Source organism: Dermacentor albipictus, chromosome 9, assembly GCF_038994185.2.
Source record: "Dermacentor albipictus isolate Rhodes 1998 colony chromosome 9, USDA_Dalb.pri_finalv2, whole genome shotgun sequence".
NCBI classification, from domain to species: Eukaryota; Metazoa; Arthropoda; class Arachnida; order Ixodida; family Ixodidae; genus Dermacentor; species Dermacentor albipictus.
In genome coordinates, this window is record NC_091829.1 from 103,703,631 (window position 1) to 103,731,357 (window position 27,727).

Genomic DNA, 27,727 nt, shown 5'->3' on the forward strand with positions numbered 1-27,727 from the left:
TGGCCTTCGAAGCCCATTTACGATGCACAGACGTTGTAGTATCATTCACCAGAAAAAGATTTGGCAACGGCACCTTGTCGTTTTGCGCATTTCGATGCTCTTTGTTTACTGTGCATGCATCCCGCTCACACCCAGGTCCATGAAGTGGCATTTAGTGTAGCGCACCTACGACCGACCACGTTTAGACCAATTCTGTAGAGCCGTACCTTATTAACGTATCCCATGATAGCTTTGCGCCACCATTCACATGAATACAATGCTCTCTGAGTGTCCCTGCAATGCTCCCAAAGAGAGGAAAGTTTCACCTCCGTTTTTCTGACACCGCTCGCACCGCTACTCGCCAAGTGCCATCACGTGGCCTATCATGACGTCAGATATTCTTCCACGCTGCAGAAAAGCCAACTTAACGGAGGCGACGCCGAGTTTTCGTGGCCTTCAACTGCATCAACGTCGCAATCCGCAGCTTCCGCAAACGAATGACATGAATGACATTTCGTGACATAAATAGCATGACATCACATAAATAACATGCACGCATGACGTATCGTATGACATAAATGATGTGATGTCATGAATGATGCAAATTGTAACGACATCACATGACACGCGTGGTATGAAAAGAATGGCATCGCATGGATAGCATGATACGCAAACATGACATGTATGGCATGCACGCATGGCATTATGTGCTGGGCGGTATCGACGATACAAGTATCTTAGATACTATCTCAGATCCTCTTTGAGCATGTTGTATCTGTACCATGATACGTCTTGCAAGAAGTGTATCAGTATGTGTATTTCCGATGCATGAAAGAATGTATCGTGTACCTTAAGGCATGGGGAATGGCATCTCAGGCACGAACATGGTTTGCATGTATCACATGCATGCGTGAGTTAACAGGAATGACAGTTCATGACATGCACGACCACGAGTACATACCTGTGTGGGCAAAGCTAGCAATACATTACCTGATGTGAATGACTTGACACAAATAACGTCACAGCAGCGCATGTCATATTATTCATCTCGTAGTTCATGCAAATCATATCCCAATAATGACATGCATCGGCATAATATTACAGGCCGTGAAAACCATGATATATTATCCACGTTGTGAATACGTGTTATGTCATGCATGCTACTCATAATATGCCAAGCATGTTACGAATGCATATCATTCTTGACATCTCATATACATACCCTGATATGAAAAGACCACGATGGCAGCACGACTCAATAAAGGATTTGATCATCACACTTTTGACATTGATGCCACGAATAGCATTTGATGCCATGCATATTGTGATTATATCGATGTAAAAGTGGTGTAGTTAAAGAAACGACAAATGACTGCTACGGCACCAAGACGGCGTAGAGGCCCGTTCACGCTAGACCGACGTGACGCCGATTAAGGTCTGCCGGCTGCAGGCGACAGCGCTTTACGTCTCATCGGCACCCCTGTCCAACGTCCAACTGCACCGACGTAAACAGCCTGCAGACACATCGCTGATCGCCGTGTCGGCAGAGTTTTATTCGCACACTTCAGAGCCACTCGTTAAATATAGTAACTAAATTAAACGGGCTATATGAATACACTTTATTCCCTTTAGATCTGACATTGTAAAAATCGCGGTTATTTACCCAATCTAGCTAACTTGCAACTAAATCCTTCTTCGCGCCTAAACAGACACTCGGAACAATTGTATGTGTCACGGCCACGCACAAAGTATGGCTTTCAAACATTAGGTCATTGCTTGTCGAAGACATTAAATTAATTCAAGATTTCTTAAGTAAACGCTTGCACACTCTCTAACACTTCTGTTTCAATCATGCTGTGTTAAGTATGTTCACAGCTAAATTTCACTTCTCGTAAAATATGCTTTCTGTGGATATCATGTTTTCTCATTTCACACCGACGTTGAAATGTATATTTCTTTTGTTGTCATGCTGCCTTAGTGAATCCGGGACGTCGAGCTGGTCAAGCTTTTTTTAATGCAGTTTTCTTTTTTCCTCGTTCCAACCACTCATCTGACACTCCATGTATGTGGTAAATAAGTGAACTTGAAATGAACTTGAACGTCAGAACCATACATGATTGAACATGGCAAGAAGCCTTGCCCGAAGCGGCACCGCTTTGGATCTATCAAATTGCCGTCCTGCCCTTTGTCCTACCATCGATCCCAACGCTGCATGACATTTTGAGTCAGCCAATGATGCTTCGACAACGAAGTATTGGCGACAGCGCTGCTTCCAAGATGCATTCTCGATTTCTTGGCCCATTAGGCCTAACATAGGCGGCTGTAGACCGTTTCATTGGCGAGGAGGAACGTACCCTCGAACAAGCACGCAGTTACGCCCTCTTTCGCGAACTGGTATGTTCGAATGGCCGTTTCTCCCAGCAGCAGTTTCGAAGGGTAGCGGCGTCAATGTGAATTAGTGCGGTTCTTGCGTGTTTCGTCTGTTATTGCTGCGATTACGAACGACTCAATCGCAATGGGTTACTATGACGCTTATTCGACTGCAAAAATATTTCTCGGAAGCGAATGTGAACTCCCTCTACCGCCGCGGTGACTCTGTGGAGCCCAGCATTGCCAGCGTAAACAGAAAGCAACAGAAGCCCTCAACGACGTCGGGTGTATGTTCAAGTTTTTTTTTAGTCAGAGCCCGGCGACGAACTCGGCACCCATAATCAAACTGGGATGAAAACTAAACGTCGTAATCGAGTCGCTGAACTATAGGGCCAATGGACGAAGTAAGCCGTTTCTTCTAACACGGACTATAAAGTTATTCTGTTCAAATGTGTTCTAAGATTATCATTCTTAGCTACCAACTTTTAGGCGAAAGTTGAGCAGGGACGTATCACGAAATATTAGACGCCAATGAAGAAAAGGAACGTGTGTTCTTTGTCGTTCAGCAACGAAAAGCGTACTTATCAAGTTCCACCCGCCTGTAGTTCGCAAGAGCTTTCCCATTCTTTCGAATCTTGGAACCAAGCTGTGTGGCCGATGCCGCCCAACGCGTGCTGCATTACTTGTTGCTGCGCGCCTGTTGTAGTAGTGAAGTTGTTCTGTTTTCAGCTCTCTCGAGTCGGCGAGGCGGCCTTGCACAGGCACCACTTGACACCCACGAGTAGGCACACTTAACGCGTCGCGTGCGTCTGGTTCATCACGCTATATTCGCGGTTACTGTCGCCAGGTATTTTATCGACTACTCCATGTTAACTGCCTATCCGGTGGACTTTTTTTACAGCTTTTTTCAAGCGTCACGTTTTTTGCCTTTTGGCTCAACTGTCCGGGCGCTGCTGCTGCTGTTGTGGTCTAGGGGCCCTGTAACGTAAAACTATTCCAATCTGTATATTGACACATGTACTTATCTTTATCGGGCGACCACGTTTGGCCGCCTAACAAATGTTATCGTGCAGTGCAGGACGCGCCTGCATGTAAAAGAAGTTTCTGGAATGATATCGATGGTTCCCTCCACTGACTTTCACCGCAACTTGTGTAATCTGATTGCATGTACGCGCGACGCGAATAGTGCAGAACTTTGTGGAAGGCACGCGGGTCCCATCGGTTAATCTGGAACATTCCACGACTGATCTATAAAAGCCGACGCACTTGACCCGCTGATCAGATTTTCGACAATCGCCGACTGTGTTCGCCGCTATCGTTGCGCTTTAAGTGTAGCCTGTTTTGTGGGCACAGGTTCGCTCTATAAACGCTAGTTTTGTCTTTCACAGTACTGCTACTGTGTTCTTTATCGTCACTACCACGTGACATCTGGTGGAGGTGCTCGTGCGTTCATGTACCGAACGCCCCCGCAAAGCCGCGATCCAAGCCCGAAGCCCGAGGACAAAACTAACATCGCCCAAGACCAGCGTGCTAGCCGCAGACTGCAAGGACTGCCCCCACAGCAAGGACTTCTACCTGAGTCGAGAAAGAAGATCGTGTCAAAGCAACCCCAATGGCTGCCCCAGCGTCCCCCGTTATCCTACAACTACCTCGGGACCCACCGACCTTCCATGGAGCAGCGACTGAAGACCCAGAATCTTGGCTGGAGACCTACGAACGAATCGCGACTTTTAACAACTGGGACTCCGACGACAAGCTGCAGCATGTATACTTTGCCTTAGAAGATGCCGCAGAACATGGTTTGAGAACCGGGAGTCGACCTTGACGACATGGGACCTCTTCCGTACCGGCTTCCTGCGCACCTTTACGAGCGTCGCGCGCAAGGAAAGGGCCGAAGCCATGCTGGACGCCCAAGTGCCGCTACCTAATGAGAACGTTGCCATCTTCACGGAAGGAATGAACCGTCTGATCCGCCATGCCGACCCGGATATGCCCGAGGAGAAGAAAGTCCGCCTTCTCATGCGTGGTGTGAAGGAAGAACTTTTCGGCGCAATGATACGAAGCCCACCGAAGACCGTAGAAGAATTCCTTCGCGAGGCCATCAGTATCGAGAAGACACTCGAAATGCGGAACCGGCAACTCCACCGCCGTGCAAGCTCTAACCACTACGCAGGAATTCAATCACTGGCCACGGATGATCTGAGCGAGACCATCAGGTCCATAGTGCACGAAGAACTGCGCAAGGTCTTGCCTTCGTCGCAGTCTCAAGTGGCCTCGATCGCCGACATCGTGAAAGAAGAGGTGCACCGATCGCTTGCAGTTCCTCAGGTGCAACCAGAATCGCCCCAGCCGGAAGCGATGACCTACGCCGCCGTCGCACGCCGCCAAGGCCCCCTCCGCGACCGCGCCAGGGCCCTGTGACGCCGCAATTCCGTCGTCCGACGCCGCCGCCACTAGCACGCCCACCCGTCGCCCACCGCACCTACGTGAGGAAGACGGACATTTGGCGAGCCCCCGACCACCACCCGCTCTGCTATCACTGCGGAGAAGCCGGCCATGTGTACCGCCGATGCCCATACCGCGACTTGGGACTGAGAGGGTTCGCTGTGAATGCACCGCGTCCACAGCTTGGCGAGCGCCCACGTGACATCGCCGATTACCTCGCCACTACTCAGTGGGGCCCTCGACGGCCGTCCCGTTCGCCGTCACCAGGCCGCTACCTGTCGCCGCAGCGCCGACCATACACCGGCACAGCCCGGGGCCGCTCTGCGAGCCCATATCCGGAAAACAAAATGCAGCAACCGATGGAGGTGCGGTTGCTGTTCGTCGAACTGACGAAGATCCTCCACCGCCGACGAACACGACGAAGAGGCCGCCGTCCCGACGAAGTCAGGAAGCCAAGACTACACCGACAAAAGACTTGACGACGCGACGTTCCAGCTTGAGTTGAACACGACGCAGCCGTGATCCGACGCCGAGACCTAACTGTAACGCCAGACAAAGAACCACCGACCTCGACGTGCTTCTCGGCGGCCACGCTGTTACCGCCTTAGTGGACACAGGGGCTGATTACTCCGTCATGAGTGGACACATCGCCGCCCAGTTGAAGAACGTTAAGACTGCGTGGGAAGGACCTCAAATTCGCACCGCTGGAGGACACCTGATTACGCTGACTGGAATCTGCAGGGCAAGAATAACTATTCATGACCGGTCTTACCCTGCCACCTTCGTTATCCTCCAACAGTGTTGACGAGACATCATTCTCGGTATGGACTTCCTGAACCAACACGGTGCAATCATCGACCTGAAGTCGAAGTCAATAACGCTGTCGGAAGATAAAGCAATACCGCCGGAGAGCCCTCGTAGTCACCACGCCTTGAGTGTGCTCGAAGATCAAGTAAGCCTCCCGCCTCGCTCCAGCATTGTTATTTCCGTCGGCACCGAAATACCCGCTGACGTAGAAGGTGTCATCGAAGGCGACCAAAGTTTACTGCTAGACCGTGAAATTCGCGTCGCAAGAGGGATCGCTCGACTGCATGGAGGGAAAACTGAAGTGTTGCTGGCAAACTTCAGACAGGAGTTCAATCACATCAACAAGGGCACGACGATCGCGTACATCGAGGAAATTCTGGAAACCAGTAATGCGTTTGTCCTCTCGGATTCCGCCGCATCTACCCCGAGGACCATGGTTCCCGAACCAGACTACGACATTAATCCAAGTCTCCCAGTGATTAAGCAACAGCAGCTCAGAAGTCTGCTCCGACGATACAAAGGCTGCATTTCGACGTCATCGAGGATTCGACAAACACCCGTCGCCAAGCATCGCATAATCATCGAGGAGTACGCTCGACCACTCCGCCAAAGCCCTTACCGAGTTTCAGCCGCGAGAACGCGAAGCTATAAGAGAACAAGTCGACGAAATGCTGCGCGACGACATCATCCAGCCGTCGAAAAGCCCGTGGGCATCCCCTGTTGTCCTGGTGAAGAAAAAGGACGGAACCCTACGTTTTTGCGTCGATTATCGTCGTCTGAACAAGATCACAAAGAAGGACGTATACCCCCTTCCACGGATAGACGACGCATTGGATCGGCTCCGCAACGCTAAGTATTTCTCCTCGATGGACCTCAAGTCTGGCTATTGGCAAATAGAAGTCGACGAAAGAGATCGCGAAAAGACTGCCTTCATTACCCCAGACGGCCTCTACGAGTTCATGGTTATGCCATTAGGACTGTGCTCGGCGCCTGCAACGTTCCAGTGCGTGATGGACACGGTTTTAGCGGGATTGAAGTGGCAGACCTGTCTGCTTTACTTGGATGACGTCGATGTATTCGCCGGAAATTTCGACGATTACCTTAGGCGGTTTGCCACAGTACTAGAGGCCATCAAGTCATCAGGGCTCACTCTGAAGCCAGAAAAATGCCGCTTCGCTTACGATGAGCTTCTGTTCCTAGGCCACGTCATAAGTAAATCCGGAGTACGCCCCGACCCCCAGAAAACAGCTGCTATCGCAAAGTTCCCGCAGCCCACCGACAAGAAGACAGTGCGTAGATTCCTTGGCATGTGCGCCTACTACAGGCGCTTTGTCAAGGACTTTTCACGCATCGCCGAGCCGTTGACACGTCTAACTAAATGTGATGTTGAGTTCAAGAGGGAAACGCCGCAGGCCGACGCATTTGAAAAACTCAAACGACGCATGCAGTCGCCGCCGGTACTTCCGCACTTCGACGAGTACGCCGATACAGAAATCCATACTGACGCCAGTAGCCTAGGCATCGGTGCCGTTCTAGTCCAGAGGAAAAACGGAGTCGAACAGGTGATAGCTCATGCTAGCCGCTCGCTGTCAAAAGCGGAAGGCAACTATTCTACGACCGAAAAGGAATGCCTCGCCATCGTTTGGGCTACAGCTAAATTTCGCCCTTATCTTTATGGCAGGCCATTCAAAGTCGTCAGTGACCATCACGCGTTGTGTTGGCTAGCGAGTATAAAGGATCCTTCAGGACGACTGGCGCGGTGCAGCCTCAGACTAGAAGAATACGACATCACTGTAACCTACAAGTCCGGACGAAAACACTCCGATGCCGATTGCCTATCACGCGCCCCCATTGACCCACCGCCGCAAGATGACGAAGATGACGACGCCTTCCTTGGAATGATAAGCGCGAAAGACTTCGCTTAACAGCAATGGGTAGACCCGGAGCTAAAAGGCCTCGTGGAATATTTGGAAGGGCACGCCGACGTTTTCCACAGGGCATTTAAGCGCGGATTATCTTCCTTCACGCTTCAAAACAATCTAGTCGTGAAGAAGAACTTCTCACCAGTCCGCGCCAACTACCTTCTTGTTGTCCCGTCAGGACTTCGTCCAGAAGTATTGCACGCCCTACATGACGATCCGACCGCTGGACACCTCGGATATTCCCGGACACTATCGAGGTTACAAGTAAAGTATTATTGGCCGCACCTGACCGCCGACGTCGCCCGTTATGTCAGAACATGCCGAGACTCAGCGACGCAAGACACCGCCGACAAGGCCAGCCAGATTACTACAGCCAATCGAGCCTCCTTGCCGACCATTCCAGCAGATCGTGATGGACTTGCTGGGACCCTTTCCGACGTCAACAACCGGAAATAAGTGGATCGTCGTGGCGACGGACTACCTCACCCGCTTCGCTGAATATAAAGCACTGCCGAAAGGTAGCGCAGACGAAGTGCCCAAATTCTTTGTCGAAAACATCCTGCTGCGACATGGCGCCCCAGAAGTCCTCATCACCAACAGAGGAACGGCCCTTACAGCGGAGTTCACCCAAGCCATACTGAAATACAGTCAAACAAGGCACAGGAGGACAACGGCCTACCATCCGCAGTCGAATGGTCTTACGGAGCGGCTGAATAAGACCCTCGCCGACATGCTAGCGATGTACGTCGACGTCGAACACAAGAACTGGTATGCCGTCCTACCGTACGTAACATTCGCTTACAACACGGCGGTGCAAGAAACAACACAGATCATGCCATTCAAGGTGGTTTACAGCAGGAACCCGACGACGACGCTCGACGCCATGCTGCCGCACGTCACTGACGAGGAGAACGTTGACGTCGCTACCTATCTCCAGCGCGCCGAAGAAGCCCGACAGCTCGCCCGCCTGCGAATCAAGAGCCAGCAGAGGACCGACAGTCGACACAACCTCCGACGATGCTTCGTCGAGTACCAGCCCGGCGACCGTGTTTGGGTATAGACCCTGTTACGCCGACGAGGACTGAGTGAGCAACAACTGCGACGCTATTTCGGACCCTACAAGGTCATCCGACGTATTGGCGCACTGGACTATGAGGTCGTGCCAGACGGCATTTCGCATTCACAGCGGCGCCGCGCACGACCTCAAGTGGTCCACATGGTGCGTCTTAAACCGTTTTAGGGACGCTAACGAACTTCCCTTATTTTGTAGTTTTCTTTGCTGCTAGAGCTCATTTATTACTTTCGTTTGTTCGCAGCATCGGGTCGATGCTTTTTAAGAGGGGGGTAATGACACATGTACTTATCTTTATTGGGCGACCACTTTTGGCAGCGTAACAAATGTTATCGTGCAGCGCAGGACGCGCCTGCGTGTAAACAAAGTTTCTGGAATGTTATCGATGGTTCCCTGCACTCTCTTTCACCGCAACTTGTGTAATCTGATTCCATGTACGCGCGACACGAATAGTGCAGAACTTTGTGGAAGGCACGCGGGTCTCATCAGTTAATCTGGAAAATTCCACGACTGATCTATAAAAGCCGACGCACTTGACCCGCTGATCAGATTTTCGACGATCGCTGACTGTGTTCGCCGTTATCATTGCGCTTTAGGTGTAGCCTGTGTTGTGGGCACAGGTTCGCCCAATAAACGCTAGTTTTGTCTTTCACAGTACTGCTACTGTGTTCTTTATCCTCACTACCACGTGACAATGTACGTCAATCTCCTGAGGCCAAATTTACGCTACCATGGAGGCAAGCATAGGGCGGTAACAGGCAGCGTTGTTTGAAAAGCTCAATTAAAGTCGGTTCTCTTTCAGAGGATGTCACTTTCTTTTGCTTTCAAAGCGAATAGCATTGCCTATATTGGGCAGTTTTTCTTATCTAATTGTCTGAGACGAGGCGAGGAGCTCGCTCAAGTGGAGGGAGTACCGATGAGGCCGGGCTGGGCCGAGCCAGCACAGTTAAAATAGATAAATGGATGTGGAGGTTGGTGCCGGCGTTTTCGACAGGCCCGCTTCCGCTTAGCTTACGGTGTCCTGGTGAAAATCGCGGCGGCGCGTAATGGAAGGTTAGAAATGCCGCAAAAATGGATCCTCAGGAAAGACGAATTGGCAGGGTGATATCGCATACGTGCCGAAAGGTCTCAGTAATGTTATACTCCGAAGCATTGTTTTTTGTACTCAAATCATGCTTCATGGCAGCTTCGAAAAGTGAGCGCGACAGCGATCGGCAGATGGCCATCTTCTATTCCTGTCGTGAAGGGGCAGTCACCGGCTATTCAGGAAAAAATGTAGTTCTTTTCGGCATAATAATGCATCTTTAACGCGTACACGTCACTTTGACGCGCTGAGTTTTCGTGGCTTTGTGACATCGCGTGACACGCAGGTGAAGTGGGTGCAGCTCGAAAACTTTTGACCAACAATCCGAGGATTAATGGCTAAAAGTAGTCGAATCAGACGTAACAACGTTTGTTCGGTGCACTGATGCATAATTAGTGTGTAGGGTCATATCAGATGGGGAGCCATCACGGTTTTCGTGACGTCTCGTGACAGGCGGAGGGGGGGGGGGAGGGTTGAGAACAGTTTCTGACCAATTTGAAGGGCTGATTGAAAAGTTTGAAGAATATAAAAGTTTGGAATAGCTTTACGTTGCAGCGCCACAAGTCACCTTTACGCGGTGATTTTTAGTGGCTTTCTGACGTGGCGAGACATGCAGGCGAAGTAGGCGCAGCGCGACGACGTTTGTCCAACCGCAATTGGTGAAAAGGCACCTGCTTTACTAAAGGCAAAAAAGGCGTAGAATAAAAAAAAAATATTTATTTGAAGTTCATTGAACAGTAATCGCTGTCCAAATATATGAAATGGGCCGTTTCTGTCGCTTTAGTTACGTCACGTGACAGAGAGGTGGCTGGGGCATGGGTAGAAAATGACTGCAGAAATGGAATAGAAATTTTTAGAACAGGTTTAGGTGATAGCACCGTAGCCCGCGCATGCCTCTGGCTTTCATGCAACATCTAAAGATGACGCTCACCGCCAAGCATCCCGACCGGCGTCTGCGCGGTTGTGCATTTCTCAGGTTGTGCGCATTGCACGTGCTGGGCTTGCTTTCCCATGCGAGAAAAATGCAGGTGCTGGGCTGTGGAAGTTGCATGCTGGGCTGTGATAGCGTAAATATTACAGCCCGTAGATATTGTAGATTATTGTAGATAGCTTGAAGAGAGAGCTTAGAGCGGGTGTCTCTGCCGGTAGCGTTGGTGAAGAATCACGCTGTGCTGCCGCGTCCGCATGTCGAATGTCCTAACACTCCTTTCCAGCACTAGAATGCGCAACAGCAGTCCCCTTGCTGACTAGACGTTGATGACAAAATGTTCCTCTGTATATTTCCGCCGTGATACGATGTGCCATGTGAGAAACGATAATGGTCAACCCTATCAACGATTATGAACAACGACGCACTACGCCTCAAGCACGCCTCCCTGTGTGCTCTGTTGAAGTTGAAGTTGAAGTTGAAGTTGAAGCTTCGCAGTTCTGTGGACTACGCAGACAAACAGCAGTGGTGCCCGCAAGGTAACCTTTAACATCTACTCACCCCTGTTATATTGGACTAAACGCTGAAGAAATTGCACATTCGCCGGCAACATTACCGGTAATTATCGTGAATCAAACCAAACAGCATTACAAGTGTTCCTTACATCGATACCCAAAGTGTGTTGGATCAACATAATTTTCGAATGGTGGATGTCCTTGCGCCAGGAAAATTTTAGGGGCATCTCAATTGAGTTATCAGAATCGAGATATACGCTGGAGCGCTACAGAGCCCGACAAACGGAAAAATCTCCATTTCTTGTTCTCGTACATTTGTCTGCATGGATAAATTGTCGGGTTACATACTTCTTGGAAGCGTAATTCTGTAGAATGCCTACAACTAAAGCTATGACCTTTGGTAATTAAGGGCGGCCTTCTTGGCTTCTACTGACTGTGGTGCTAAGGTGCTATTCTGGCAACGCTACATTGTAGTGATGCCTCTTGCTGTCCTAATGCCTTTCGAAATACATATAAATCGAAAAAGGCATCGCTACAAAATATCCCTGGGCATCGGCGATTTCCGCCAAGTTGTCGAATTCACCAGCTTCGCAGTTCTGATTGGCCCAGGGAGCTGCTAATTGCCTCTCGATAGCTGAAAATGCCGCGATTACAGAGTTCGACTGTGTAAGGGAATTTGCCGACGTCTAATATAGCACCCCTGGCTTCGTTAAAACCCCGCAAACGAAGAATCTCACCGATGGTCATCTCCTTCAGTACAGACAAGAAAGACAATAGAAAACTTGCGTGACGTACGTCTCTAGCGAAACAGAATCACAAGCAAGGTGCCAGCTAAATCGCCTGATGATGTTGGTGATTGTGTTTTTACGCCACAAGGACCAGTTCTGGTGAAAGAACGCCGAACACTTGATGCAATGAGATGAGAATTATGTACGTTTCATGAAGTCGAGCATGTAACATGCCAGTAAGATCCACAGTTTTGCTGCATGTTATCTGCAGTGTAAGCTATTTTGCACCATTAAGCGTGCCTAAGGGTGTGAATCCTTTTAAACCTCGCACCCTTAAACTTTTATGGGTATGAGAGCTTGAGCCGTAGACAATTTACACTATCATGCAGTGGTGGTGTAAATGGTCTATGGTAAATGGTGTAAATGGTTACACAAATGGTGTAAATTAGATTAGAGTCTGGAACACCCATCTCTCTAGCAGCTGGAGTGGTTTTACTGTTGCAATAACAAATTCAAGCATTTATCGCGTGTACCATTAAGTAAATTCAAACGCGAACATGTTGAAATTGGTTTCAAATTTGCGCTTGCATTTGTAACGGCAGCTTGATTCAATCTTTAAATCTTGCTCATCTGCAACTGCAGCATATTTAGAACCCGACTACAAAGCGGATGACATTGCAATGCCATATCATGACGCGCAGCCGGCGTTCTGATCAATTATCTTTTATTCCTGTTCGTGTCTCAATTTGTTTTGACGGCACGTAGCAGCTTCCGCAACGCACTTCCTTGCTTTCCCTCTGCGCTTAAGCACCTGTGGATTCACTTGAAAGATTTAACCCACAATTTTTTTTCATCAGGATGTGTAGGGGCTTCAGAGGATATGTCATTAAATGTCACCAGCGACGTGTAGATACTGTTGCTGCTTACCTCCAACGAAGAAGGTAGTAAAAATCCGACCCACTGCAGAGCCTGCGGTCTCTGTGGTATCCGCCGTCACGTAGCCATACGCGATTGCTAGAGGCCCAGCGGACAAGAAAGTGAACAGGAAGAAGCCTATAGAAAGAAAACAATATGCAACATATTTGCACGGACGTAAGACACAAAACTCGTAATCATCACACATCATCACCATCAGTCTTTTGCGGCTTACCAACCTCATCTCGCAGTACCAGTGACTTTTCCGGCACTGTAGAAGTGAAATATTCTAAAGCAACTCGATTTATTTTTCTCCTTAACGTCAGTTTCAACAGAATTTTCCAGGTGTCAAAATCGAGGTAGCAATTAATAATGAGACACGTTGAGCTTTTTACAGTTAAATGTTACAGCTAGACATGGGTTGGTATCGGGGCTCCATGTGGGGCAACCCCAAGGACCGACTTACTCTGTGCAATAATAATAATAATAATAATAATAATAATAATAATAATAATAATAATAATAATAATAATAATAATAATAATAATAATAATAATAATAATAATAATAATAATAATAATAATAATAATAATAATAATAAGATAACAATAATAATAATAATTTATGCACCACAAGAAACAATACATAGTAAGCTGACCTGTCGGAGCCTAAATGGCTTGTGTGACTAGGCCCGGCAGCGCCGGCAACAGCGATGAGGTCAGTGTATGTACTGTACATATATGCGTAACCTTAGTGCCGACAAAGCATTGTGCAAACAAAAGGAAAATTACATACATGTTAATACAATGTAGCGGGAACATATTTTCACGCTCATAGAGATAACAAAAAAATGATACATGGTAGTCCAACATAGTGAAATTTTTTTTCATTCCTATATAGAACAAAAAACAAAAATTAAAAACAAGCTATGGCAACGTAGTCAACACTTTTGTAAGCTCATATAGATATACAGGTTAAGACAACCAAATTACTTCAAATTAACACATAGCCATACATAAAAAACTCAAATGGAAGATGACATTTTCTTTAAAACCTTTTTTGACTGAACCGAGAAAAATTCTTCAGGTAGATCATTAAAGATTTTGGGCACATAGACGCATCGCCATGCCTCGCCATACCTAGTTGATGAACAAGGAACATTGAAACGAATGTTGTCCTTCAAAAGTCGAGGGGCTACATATTTTTATCTGAATTGGTCATTCCAAAAATGACGAAGAACAACAGTTTGCTTAAACAACGACTGAAATGAACGAAAACCTAACGCTGAAAATGAATTGTCACCTGAAATCTGGCCACAGCCACAGGCAACACTTTTCAAATATATTTTTTAGTAAACTGTCAATTCTCGCTTGCCATCGCAATGCGCAGAAAGCGAAAACAGTGATTCCGTATCGCAAGATGCTGCATGCAAGAGCATGCACTATGGTTCCCTTTACCGATAATGGCGTGAAACCTTATATATTAAAAAGCAATCAAGCGACGCTCCTAATTTTGCCACACAGATTGGCCAGATGATGCTGCCACGACATGCTGCTATCAATAAATAAACCGAGATATTTCACAGAGTCTAGATGCTGAACAGGGGTAGATGTACATGAAACGCAGTGCTGGCATGCAAGAGTACTGGAATGAGTACTGGAATGTTTATTGCTGTGGTCTTTAAGGGATTTCTAAAGCATATCAACTGTGTCTTCCCGATATTTACATAAATACAATTTTTCGCAAACCAATGCATTACACTGTGTATTGTATTTTGCAGTGCGCCCACAGCTTTTTCATAATTTATATGCTTTGTTAATACTACCGTATCGTCAGCATACTGATAGATAGTGCCTTTAGAAATTGCTAGAGGAAGATCGGTTACGAATGTGTTAAAAAAAAGAGGTGATAAAATTGAGCCCTGGGGAACACCGACTGTAAGCCATTGCTTGCTACTTACGGTTTCCCTGTCGCCGATAACTATCTGTGACCTAGTACACACGTAGTTTCGCAGTACGTTGTGAAATGGTGCTCTGAATCCCATTAAAGTTAGTTTCTCTAGTAGAATGTTATGATTCACTGTGTCGAAAGCTTTCGCTATGTCTAGAAATAGCGCACAGGTGAAGAAGTTGTTTTCAAATGCAGAATATACTTCATCTGAGAATTCTTCCAAAAAGACTGTGGTACCTCGATTCGCAACAAACCAAACTGCCTGGGCGATAAAATCTAAAACTTCATTAAGAAAGACGTCATGCATTCGTAAAGGATTTTTTCTAGTATTTGGGAAAGTACCGGCAAAATTGAGATTGTTCTATAGTTTTCAGCGTTATCTTTCCTGCTTCCCTTATATAGTGGCTTAACTATAGCCGTTTTCAGTCTCGGGAATTACTGCAGTTTCTAAAAAGCCATTGATTAAAAAAAGCAAGATGTTCGCAAGCACATCGAAGTTTCGTCGCAGAGTGCCTACAGATATGCCATCTATTCCTGGTGGTTTATTTTGCCGAAAACTAAAAAGGATCCTTTTCAGGTCAGGTTTTGGTAAGCTAGGCAAGAAAGCGGACGCCGACACAGATTCCTTCAACGTGCAATTATTTTTCTGTTGTGATAAAGCGTTTTCAGAACCACGCGAGAAAAAACGTTTAATAATAATAATAATAATAATAATAATATAATGTATAGTGCCCTCAAAAATGTTCTGCAGGTTAATTTCACTATAGCTGCTTTAATAATAATAATAACAATAATAATAATAATAATAATAATAATAATAATAATAATAATAATAATAATAATAATAATAATAATAATAATAATAATAATAATAATAATAATAATAATAATAAGTTCATTTCCCATCAAAAAGGATGGAGGATGCTGCAGGTACAGGCTGCACGAACAAATGGCAGCTTGACAGGGGCTCGCAGTCCCCTCTACGAGGCGGCAGTAAAAAAAAAAAGGTTACAGCAAGGAAGTCAACGGCAAAACCTAGATAGGCACAGATATGCGCTCAAGGACTGAACACAAATATCAAACAATGAGAAAGTTTAGATACCTTGTACATAGTGTTGCCGTATTTCAGTTTTAGTTATTTTTAAAATGTCAGCGGTACTTGTAATTATTCGGAAGAGTGGGCAGGGTGAAGGACTGCGCACACCCATAGGCGCGACCTCGACGTCCCAAAAAAAGTTCGTAAAGAGCGCACAGAACGTACCGGCCGAGCTCAACGGGTAGGAGTGGAAAGCGTAGTGGATGGCGCACCACAGCACGCTGAACAGGGCGTGGTGAAGGAAGTCGAAGACAAAGTGGGCGAAGATGAACTCAGCCCCCGAGATTCCTGTCATGAGCTGCACGTCTCGGGCTCCGCTCAGCCGCTCGGCCACCGGAAACGAGGAGTACGCGGCGAAGGCCAACGAGTAGGTGAGGGCGAAGACGAACATCCAATTAAACCAAGCCAAGATGCTTGTGACAACAACGGCCCTAAGCTTTTGCAGATCGCCCGATGGCAGGTAAGCGATGGTGACGTCGATCAGCGCCGTCGGTTGCGCCGTCAGAGCTCGCAGCCGAGCAGTGTCCACCAGGTTGACCACGACGGGAAGTGTGACGGCGCTCGTAGGGTTGGCCATCATTCGTATGCTGCGCGGACGCGAGTTCAGATGTGTGGTCAGGCACGACCCAAGGAAGAGGGGGGGGGGCAGGGGGGCTCGCCCCCTTGAAAGAAAGACACATACCCCCCCCCCCCTTTCCCGCCTACGCCACCACTTCTCACACACATGCATAAAGAACCATCAAATCAATGTTCAGAGATGACAGCCATTCGGCGGTCAACATTTTACTGCCTTTTTCGGCCCTTTTCGATGGCTGTAGTTATCGGCGTCTCCTGAAATGTGAAGCCCAGTTTCCGCATCAATTCGGTGCCCGCGCGATTAATTTGAGAGGCACTCAGTTGTCAGCGTCTATTCAAACGTCACGCACATCGTTGTTGTTTCGTTAGTTCAACCGTCTTCGTTTAGACTGATCCAGGGACCAGGCAGGAGATTCGGTTTGTGGTCAGTTGGTCTGTATGCACGTGGAAAGAGATAACGCCAATTGAGTTTAACTTTTACTTTTGTTTCAATATTTCCTCGAGTAACGGCTACCGCGACGCTGACAGATTCTCGCAACCATATCGCGGTGATATGGGTTAAATAAGGTGGAAAATGAGATTATACGGCACAGTGTCCATCATCGAACCCTGCAATAACCTTTGAACTTATAGGCAATATGACTGTCACCCGTTTACTCGTTTAGTTTTTCCCTAATTGTACAGCTCTTTTCGTGCAAAATTGGCAACAGGAAACAAGAGCCGCAAGGATTTGAGAAATTAAGCGATCTACTAAGGGAGAGAGCCAAGGCAACAGCCAAACAGGAATGAAAAGCGAAAATTAACAAAATTAGCCATCGTTTATAAAAAATATTTATGGATCAACGTCTTATTTAAAATCGAAATAGAGAAAACGCCGCCGCGAGTGGAAGTCAACCCCGTGTGTTCTGAATGACGCTTCTACAGTTATCATTCGAACCGCCTAACGTAGCCACTTCTCTGCTTTGCTTGTGCAGGTGTGTTTCTAACCTTCCGGGGTGAGCGCTGTATGTCGGTAATCACAGCTTCCTGCGCCATACGTGGTTGTCCGCGACTGGCGGCCACGCATCGTTACAAACTTGCCAAATAACAACACGAGTCGGTTGTGGCACTTAACTTGTTAAAGCAGTAAACGAAAGATCCATAAGAACTGTGATTGTGCCGCAAATATATGTTTCTCTATAATTCTTCCAGAGCTAATTCAGCAAACGCTACTATAGTCGGATAAAACTTAGGTCTGCAATGAAGCCCGGTCCACGGCCTCATAACCGCCAAATTAAATTATTAGCGCATACTTTTATACCTTTTTCCTCGCCTATTATAGTGGAATGGCGAATGCCTAATTATTTATTGAATAGAAATAACATGCTTGCTTCGCTACAACTATTTGTTGTGAAGTTTCACTTCACTTGGGCAGTGAAGTTTCATGAGTATGACGGGTGCAGCAGTGAAATAAACTGCACCGCAGACTTTTTAAGATTGAAATGCTCAAACTCCATACATTTTGTTCATGTCTGTTGCACACCTCATTGGTTCCGCCGATGAAGCCTCTTCAGGAACAGCAGACGCTCTGGAGGTATCAAGTACGACGCCTTTTTTAAGGGGCCGCATGACGACGATTTTGTTTGCTTCTGTGATTGGCTTGAGAAATAAAGAAACTCCGCGCGGTCATTGTGCTTTGTTGCCAACTGCTGTTTCTTTTTTAAGTTCTATTCTACTAAAGTAATCTTTATTTTACACTTTCGCTTCTTTGCTTTTCCTTGGCAGTGTTCTTCCTGCGCTTCTTTGCTGCGCGAGTCCATGTGACGTGGTTCTTTGTGTGCCAAGCAAAGGAGAGGTGTATCGCATAGGCGTACCTGTAGAATACAACTTATTTCATTTTTTTTTGTGGGTTTAGGCGTGTCGATAGCGAATGGTGGGTGTTATTAACATTTGTACTAGTAATGGTACCCCTCTCATTTGCATGGAAAAGTTACCTCGGATTGCCCCCCCCCACCCCGCCGTAAAAGTATCCTGGGTACGTGCCTGCATGTGGTATAGAAAAAGTGGCCTCTGCGATGTACACTTTCGATTCCGCACATGTTTTCGGTGCTAGTGCTTAGCGAAAGCATAGCCCTCGAGATGTGTTTCTCTTGATTGCACGAAATAAGGGTTGTTAGAGATGACCAGCGCCATTCTATCGACTTCCAGCAAACTGCCGCCCGCCGTCACATCTAGGTCACGGCAAGACGAAATTGCTCGCTAGAAAACTTATAGGGTTTCTCTATATTTGTTTTTTATGCTACACCAAATTGTATAATAATTGATTGTGGCTGATAGCACATTTCTAATCCTTGAGATAAATTACTTGTTGAGGCGGCCATTACTTGTACTAGAAATCAAACATTCCTAATTCAATAATTAACATACAGACATTATTTCCTTTTCTAATGATTTAAATTCTTCATCATCATCATCATCCTCGTTACGCCCACTGCAGGGCAAACGCCCCTCCCGTACTTCTCACTACACCGGTCATGTAATAATTGTGGCCATGTTGTCCCTCCAATCTTCTTAATCTCATCCGCCCACCCTAACTTTCTGCCACCCCCTGCCACGCTTCCCTTCCTTTGGAATCCAGTCCGTAACCCTTAATGATCACCGGTTATCTTCCCTCCCCTATACATGTCCTGCCCATGCCGATTTCTTTGTATTGATTTCAACTACCATGTCATTAACTCCCGTTAGTTCCCTCACCCAATCTACTCTGTCTGTTCAGTCTGTCTGATCAGTCTGTTCAAGAATTCATTACCGAAATTCGTCGAATTGCGGACAACTGCAATTTCGGTACCATGCTTGACCGAATGCTACGGGATAGAATTGTGTGCGGCATAAGATCGAATGCACTGCAGAAACAACTCCTGACAAAGAAAGATCTGTCCGTAGAGGAAGCTGAAACAATGGCACTGTCGGCTGAAGCTGCTGATAAGGACGCCAATAAAATGGCCGCAGACACGTCGGCGGTGCTTAAAATTAAGGCGCAGTCAGCCTCAACGAAAGAGGTACTGGCCGAATGTGGGCGTTGTGGCAGCATAAAGCACAACAGTAATGCCTGCCGTTGGAGTAATGCTCGTTGTTATCACTGCGGTCGACGTGGTCACCTAGCAGTAAAATGCGGGAACGAAGAAAGCGCAAGATCTCGAACTAGAGAAGGAGCCCGAGGATTCCGTGGCAGGGTACTGGTTGTTAAGGAAGGGGAGGCAGATGAAGACATAGAGGATAGCATGCACATCTGGACGCTAAAATCGACGCAGGAGGTAAATGTGAAACCCCCAATGCGATGTACCTTCACATGGGGAGGTGTGGACGTATCAATGATTGTCGATACGGGTTCCCCGGTCTGCGTCGTGTCCCGACAGCTTTTTGAGCAGCACAAAAACACTTGGCCTTCGCTACGGCCTTCACGTACTAAGTTATCATGCTACCTCGGAAAATTGCCAGTTTTTGGAGAGCTCGTCTTGCCGGTGTCGTACGACAGTACAACTGTGGAATGCACATTGGTGGTGCTAGATTGCCCCGGTCCAAGTTTATGTGGTCGAGACCTAATTTCCCTTCTGAGCGACGCAGGCTCCCCTGTCCTCAGCCTCTCAGCCAAGCCGCTGACCACACAGCCGTCTACCACCACGCAGGTCACTGCTGACGTGTTTGCCGAGTTTCCAGATGTTTTCAGCTCGGAGCTGGGCCTCATCAAAGGACCCGCGGCACACCTACAGCTGAAGGAGGGAGCCACGCCCAAGTTCTGTAAGGCCCGATCTATTCCCTTCGCTCTACGCGACAAGGTATCTGAAGAGCTTGATAGGCTCGTGGCATTAGGCGTCTTGTCACCAGTGCCGCATTCCGAGTGGGCTACGCCCATTGTACCCGTCCTTAAAAAGGACGGCACCGTTAGAATTTGTGGCGACTTCAAAGTCACTTTAAATTCGGCATGCGAGCTGGAGCAGTACCCATTGCCGGTAATCAATGACATGTTCGCGTCCTTAAGCGGTGGAAAACATTTCAGCACACTAGATTTACGTGACGCATATAACCAAGTCCCTCTCGATGAGGCATCGCGCCAGTTATGCGTGCTTAACACGCATAAAGGTCTTTTCTGCTACAACAGATTACCTTTCGGCATTGCCTCTGCGCCAGCCATTTTTCAACGCAGAATGGAAACAGTTCTACAAGGCTTATCAGGCGCGCAAGCTTATCTGGACGATGTCTTGGTGTCCGAAAGAGCAGGAAGTGACGACGTGCTAAAAGCCGTTCTACAGCGTTTCCGCGAGTATGGTGTTAAACTGCGCCTCGACAAATGCAAATTTCGGCAAGCATCCGTTACATATCTGGGCCATCGAATCGATCAGCAAGGGTTGCACCCAATAGAAAAGAATGTTGAAGCTATCACAGAAGCACCTAGCCCGAGAAATGTAGCTGAGCTTCGTTCTTTTCTTGGCATGATCACTTTCTACGCGAAGTTTTTGCCGAACATATCGTCTCTGCTCGCTCCACTGTATCGGCTGCTGGAAAAGAACAGACATTGGCTCTGGGAACAAGAGCAACAAACGGCGTTCGATAAAGCAAAACGGTGTTTGAAGCAAGCGGGCGTGTTGGTTCACTTCGACCCTTCACAACCGCTGAAACTAGAGTGCGACGCATCGCAAAAAGGTATCGGCGCAGTGCTTTTTCACACGAAAGGGAACGTCAACAAGCCTATCGGATTTCGTTCAAGGACATTGTCGAAAGCAGAAAAAAATTATTCGCAACTTGAACGTGAAGCACTGGCCCTCGTATTTGGAGTAATGAAGTTTCGTGATTATCTTCTAGGCCGAGAATTCATCCTGGTCACAGATCATCAGCCGCTCCTGGGCCTGCTGAGACCGGATCGGCCCACTCCACCTCTGGCTGCTGCTCGCATACAGCGCTGGGCGCTGTATTTGGGAGGATTTCGCTACAAGTTACAGTATTCGCCAGGCAAGCAGCTCCTGAACTCGGACGCACTTAGTAGGTTGCCACAAGAAACATTGGAGCCAACCACGGAAGGGGAGCCACCTGACTACGTTCTGGCACTCGCATGTGTCCAGGAGGGGCCGGTCTCGGTAGAAGAACTGCAGGCGCTGACAGCAGGTGACGCAGTACTTTCAAAGGTCGTGCAGTACACAAGAGACGGGTGGCCTCCAAGCTCTAAAGCATTAGAACGAAGCTTACTCCCCTTTTACGACCGCAAACAGGAACTGTCATTGGCCCACCGCTTGCTGTATTGGGGCCATAGAGTTGTCATTCCCGTTAACGCGCAACATAGAATGTTGCACATGTTGCACGAGACACATCAAGGATCATCGGCGATGAAATCAATCGCTCGGTCAGCTTTTTGGTGGCCAGGAATGGACCACGACATAGAACAACTGTCAGCGGGGTGCACAAGCTGCATCCAAAATCGACCAATGCCGGCATCTGCTCCGCCAGTTAACTGGCCGACCTGCCAGGAGAACTGGTCGAGAGTGCATCTTGATTTCGCGGGGCCACTCAAAGGAAACATGATCCTTGTTCTCGTAGATGCTCACAGCAAATGGATTGAGGCCGTACCAATGAAACAGGCGACCACATCTTCGACTATTACTTGCCTGCGCAGCCTCTTTAGCAGGTTCGGCATCCCTCGCACCATTGTTTCAGATAATGGGACGCAGTTCACTAGCCAAGAATTTGCTGATTTCGCGAAAAACAATAACATAACCCACCTGCGCACGGCTGCGTTTCATCCACAGTCGAATGGCCTAGCAGAGAGAGCCGTCCGAACTGTTAAAGATGGGCTGAAGAAGATGAACCAGGGCAGATTAGAAGATTGCCTTTGCAGACTACTTTTCAACTACCGGAGAACACCCCTTGCATCGGGCAAATCTCCTTCGGAACTTCTTCTTGGCTACCAAATCCGGTCCCGCCTCGACACATGTCTTCCTCCTTTGGTTGCAGAAAGATCGGGAACATCGGATGACTGGACTCTTGCCCCAGACACAAATGTTTACGTCCGTAACTTTGGGAAAGGTGATGCGTGGAAAACGGGCACGGTAAAGTCAGCAGACGGAGCTAGGATGGTGACAGTGGAAACGCCTGAGGGCCTCGTTCGGCGACACATTGATCAAGTTCACACAAGGAAAGACCCAATAGCTACCAAAGGCCACAAGGAGAGTGAAAGCTCGTCCATCTCGAGAACCCCGGAAGAAACTTTCGGAGCAAAGCCAAAGGCAACAGCCGTAACTCGTGAAACGTCACCACCACAGCGTCAGTCATCACCCCTACCCCTGGGCCCACAAGAGACAAACGGTGAACCTACAGTGGCCACGGAACTCCGGCGCTCAACACGAGAGCGCAGACCTGTGCAGCGTCTTCAGTATTATTGATGGAGAAATGTTATAACTGGAGTGTTCTTATCATTTCGCTGTTGAAGCCTACAGATACACGTGCCAATCTGGTTGCCTATCTTATGTTTGCTTACTTACTTTCCCTTCCCCTCCTTCCTTAACCTGTCTTTATATTCCGACGTACACTGCAAATAAACGCCCATTCTTCCAGCTTGTCAGCGTGTGTCTGCTTCGCCTGCGTCAAGCGCAGTGTCCGACCTACGATGTAACAGTGGCGACGAGAAACGGAAAGAAAAACCCCTGGCAAAACCTTGAAGCACAGGACGGCAGCTACGCTACGGAGCGACGACTCGACGATGGCACACCAGCAACTGCCCGACTTCGACGACGAAAGAGACAACTGGAAGGCCTATGTTATCAAGGCAGAGGCATACTTTGAGGCAACGGGCGTGAAGGAGTCGGCAAAGAAACGGGCGCTTTTGGTGGCAGCTTTAAGCACGCGCACCGTTCAAATATTAGCAGGACGAGTAGCGCCGAAGAAGCCGAATTCTTTGGAGTACGAAGACGTCGTGAAAGTCTTGGACGAGTTTTTTGATCCCAAGCGGCATGAGATTACCGAAAGCTTCCGCTTCTTCAACCGCTGCCAGCTTGACGGTGAGTCTGTTCAAGAATTCATTACCGAAATTCGTCGAATTGCGGACAACTGCAATTTCGGTACCATGCTTGACCGAATGCTACGGGATAGAATTGTGTGCGGCATAAGATCGAATGCACTGCAGAAACAACTCCTGACAAAGAAAGATCTGTCCGTAGAGGAAGCTGAAACAATGGCACTGTCGGCTGAAGCTGCTGATAAGGACGCCAATAAAATGGCCGCAGACACGTCGGCGGTGCTTAAAATTAAGGCGCAGTCAGCCTCAACGAAAGAGGTACTGGCCGAATGTGGGCGTTGTGGCAGCATAAAGCACAACAGTAATGCCTGCCGTTGGAGTAATGCTCGTTGTTATCACTGCGGTCGACGTGGTCACTTAGCAGTAAAATGCGGGAACGAAGAAAGCGCAAGATCTCGAACTAGAGAAGGAGCCCGAGGATTCCGTGGCAGGGTACTGGTTGTTAAGGAAGGGGAGGCAGATGAAGACATAGAGGATAGCATGCACATCTGGACGCTAAAATCGACGCAGGAGGTAAATGTGAAACCCCCAATGCGATGTACCTTCACATGGGGAGGTGTGGACGTATCAATGATTGTCGATACGGGTTCCCCGGTCTGCGTCGTGTCCCGACAGCTTTTTGAGCAGCACAAAAACACTTGGCCTTCGCTACGGCCTTCACGTACTAAGTTATCATGCTACCTCGGAAAATTGCCAGTTTTTGGAGAGCTCGTCTTGCCGGTGTCGTACGACAGTACAACTGTGGAATGCACATTGGTGGTGCTAGATTGCCCCGGTCCAAGTTTATGTGGTCGAGACCTAATTTCCCTTCTGAGCGACGCAGGCTCCCCTGTCCTCAGCCTCTCAGCCAAGCCGCTGACCACACAGCCGTCTACCACCACGCAGGTCACTGCTGACGTGTTTGCCGAGTTTCCAGATGTTTTCAGCTCGGAGCTGGGCCTCATCAAAGGACCCGCGGCACACCTACAGCTGAAGGAGGGAGCCACGCCCAAGTTCTGTAAGGCCCGATCTATTCCCTTCGCTCTACGCGACAAGGTATCTGAAGAGCTTGATAGGCTCGTGGCATTAGGCGTCTTGTCACCAGTGCCGCATTCCGAGTGGGCTACGCCCATTGTACCCGTCCTTAAAAAGGACGGCACCGTTAGAATTTGTGGCGACTTCAAAGTCACTTTAAATTCGGCATGCGAGCTGGAGCAGTACCCATTGCCGGTAATCAATGACATGTTCGCGTCCTTAAGCGGTGGAAAACATTTCAGCACACTAGATTTACGTGACGCATATAACCAAGTCCCTCTCGATGAGGCATCGCGCCAGTTATGCGTGCTTAACACGCATAAAGGTCTTTTCTGCTACAACAGATTACCTTTCGGCATTGCCTCTGCGCCAGCCATTTTTCAACGCAGAATGGAAACAGTTCTACAAGGCTTATCAGGCGCGCAAGCTTATCTGGACGATGTCTTGGTGTCCGAAAGAGCAGGAAGTGACGACGTGCTAAAAGCCGTTCTACAGCGTTTCCGCGAGTATGGTGTTAAACTGCGCCTCGACAAATGCAAATTTCGGCAAGCATCCGTTACATATCTGGGCCATCGAATCGATCAGCAAGGGTTGCACCCAATAGAAAAGAATGTTGAAGCTATCACAGAAGCACCTAGCCCGAGAAATGTAGCTGAGCTTCGTTCTTTTCTTGGCATGATCACTTTCTACGCGAAGTTTTTGCCGAACATATCGTCTCTGCTCGCTCCACTGTATCGGCTGCTGGAAAAGAACAGACATTGGCTCTGGGAACAAGAGCAACAAACGGCGTTCGATAAAGCAAAACGGTGTTTGAAGCAAGCGGGCGTGTTGGTTCACTTCGACCCTTCACAACCGCTGAAACTAGAGTGCGACGCATCGCAAAAAGGTATCGGCGCAGTGCTTTTTCACACGAAAGGGAACGTCAACAAGCCTATCGGATTTCGTTCAAGGACATTGTCGAAAGCAGAAAAAAATTATTCGCAACTTGAACGTGAAGCACTGGCCCTCGTATTTGGAGTAATGAAGTTTCGTGATTATCTTCTAGGCCGAGAATTCATCCTGGTCACAGATCATCAGCCGCTCCTGGGCCTGCTGAGACCGGATCGGCCCACTCCACCTCTGGCTGCTGCTCGCATACAGCGCTGGGCGCTGTATTTGGGAGGATTTCGCTACAAGTTACAGTATTCGCCAGGCAAGCAGCTCCTGAACTCGGACGCACTTAGTAGGTTGCCACAAGAAACATTGGAGCCAACCACGGAAGGGGAGCCACCTGACTACGTTCTGGCACTCGCATGTGTCCAGGAGGGGCCGGTCTCGGTAGAAGAACTGCAGGCGCTGACAGCAGGTGACGCAGTACTTTCAAAGGTCGTGCAGTACATAAGAGACGGGTGGCCTCCAAGCTCTAAAGCATTAGAACGAAGCTTACTCCCCTTTTACGACCGCAAACAGGAACTGTCATTGGCCCACCGCTTGCTGTATTGGGGCCATAGAGTTGTCATTCCCGTTAACGCGCAACATAGAATGTTGCACATGTTGCACGAGACACATCAAGGATCATCGGCGATGAAATCAATCGCTCGGTCAGCTTTTTGGTGGCCAGGAATGGACCACGACATAGAACAACTGTCAGCGGGGTGCACAAGCTGCATCCAAAATCGACCAATGCCGGCATCTGCTCCGCCAGTTAACTGGCCGACCTGCCAGGAGAACTGGTCGAGAGTGCATCTTGATTTCGCGGGGCCACTCAAAGGAAACATGATCCTTGTTCTCGTAGATGCTCACAGCAAATGGATTGAGGCCGTACCAATGAAACAGGCGACCACATCTTCGACTATTACTTGCCTGCGCAGCCTCTTTAGCAGGTTCGGCATCCCTCGCACCATTGTTTCAGATAATGGGACGCAGTTCACTAGCCAAGAATTTGCTGATTTCGCGAAAAACAATAACATAACCCACCTGCGCACGGCTGCGTTTCATCCACAGTCGAATGGCCTAGCAGAGAGAGCCGTCCGAACTGTTAAAGATGGGCTGAAGAAGATGAACCAGGGCAGATTAGAAGATTGCCTTTGCAGACTACTTTTCAACTACCGGAGAACACCCCTTGCATCGGGCAAATCTCCTTCGGAACTTCTTCTTGGCTACCAAATCCGGTCCCGCCTCGACACATGTCTTCCTCCTTTGGTTGCAGAAAGATCGGGAACATCGGATGACTGGACTCTTGCCCCAGACACAAATGTTTACGTCCGTAACTTTGGGAAAGGTGATGCGTGGAAAACGGGCACGGTAAAGTCAGCAGACGGAGCTAGGATGGTGACAGTGGAAACGCCTGAGGGCCTCGTTCGGCGACACATTGATCAAGTTCACACAAGGAAAGACCCAATAGCTACCAAAGGCCACAAGGAGAGTGAAAGCTCGTCCATCTCGAGAACCCCGGAAGAAACTTTCGGAGCAAAGCCAAAGGCAACAGCCGACACTCGTGAAACGTCACCACCACAGCGTCAGTCATCACCCCTACCCCTGGGCCCACAAGAGACAAACGGTGAACCTACAGTGGCCACGGAACTCCGGCGCTCAACACGAGAGCGCAGACCTGTGCAGCGTCTTCAGTATTATTGATGGAGAAATGTTATAACTGGAGTGTTCTTATCATTTCGCTGTTGAAGCCTACAGATACACGTGCCAATCTGGTTGCCTATCTTATGTTTGCTTACTTACTTTCCCTTCCCCTCCTTCCTTAACCTGTCTTTATATTCCGACGTACACTGCAAATAAACGCCCATTCTTCCAGCTTGTCAGCGTGTGTCTGCTTCGCCTGCGTCAAGCGCAGTGTCCGACCTACGATGTAACAGTGGCGACGAGAAACGGAAAGAAAAACCCCTGGCAAAACCTTGAAGCACAGGACGGCAGCTACGCTACGGAGCGACGACTCGACGATGGCACACCAGCAACTGCCCGACTTCGACGACGAAAGAGACAACTGGAAGGCCTATGTTATCAAGGCAGAGGCATACTTTGAGGCAACGGGCGTGAAGGAGTCGGCAAAGAAACGGGCGCTTTTGGTGGCAGCTTTAAGCACGCGCACCGTTCAAATATTAGCAGGACGAGTAGCGCCGAAGAAGCCGAATTCTTTGGAGTACGAAGACGTCGTGAAAGTCTTGGACGAGTTTTTTGATCCCAAGCGGCATGAGATTACCGAAAGCTTCCGCTTCTTCAACCGCTGCCAGCTTGACGGTGAGTCTGTTCAAGAATTCATTACCGAAATTCGTCGAATTGCGGACAACTGC

The 27,727-nt window shown here is 48.3% G+C and overlaps 1 protein-coding gene across 1 annotated transcript in view; it reads right to left on the minus strand.

The window, feature by feature from the left end:
• The window catches only part of LOC139049599 (phospholipid-transporting ATPase ABCA3-like), a 344,592-nt gene that overhangs the window by 106,410 nt on the left and 210,455 nt on the right, over nt 1–27,727 (minus strand). The window contains exons 4-5 of the mRNA XM_070525181.1: nt 15,977–16,398; nt 12,778–12,903 (exon numbers count right to left, since the gene is read on the minus strand). Coding sequence (XP_070381282.1) covers nt 12,778–12,903; nt 15,977–16,398 — 548 coding nt within the window. The remainder of the gene's footprint in view (nt 1–12,777; nt 12,904–15,976; nt 16,399–27,727) is intronic.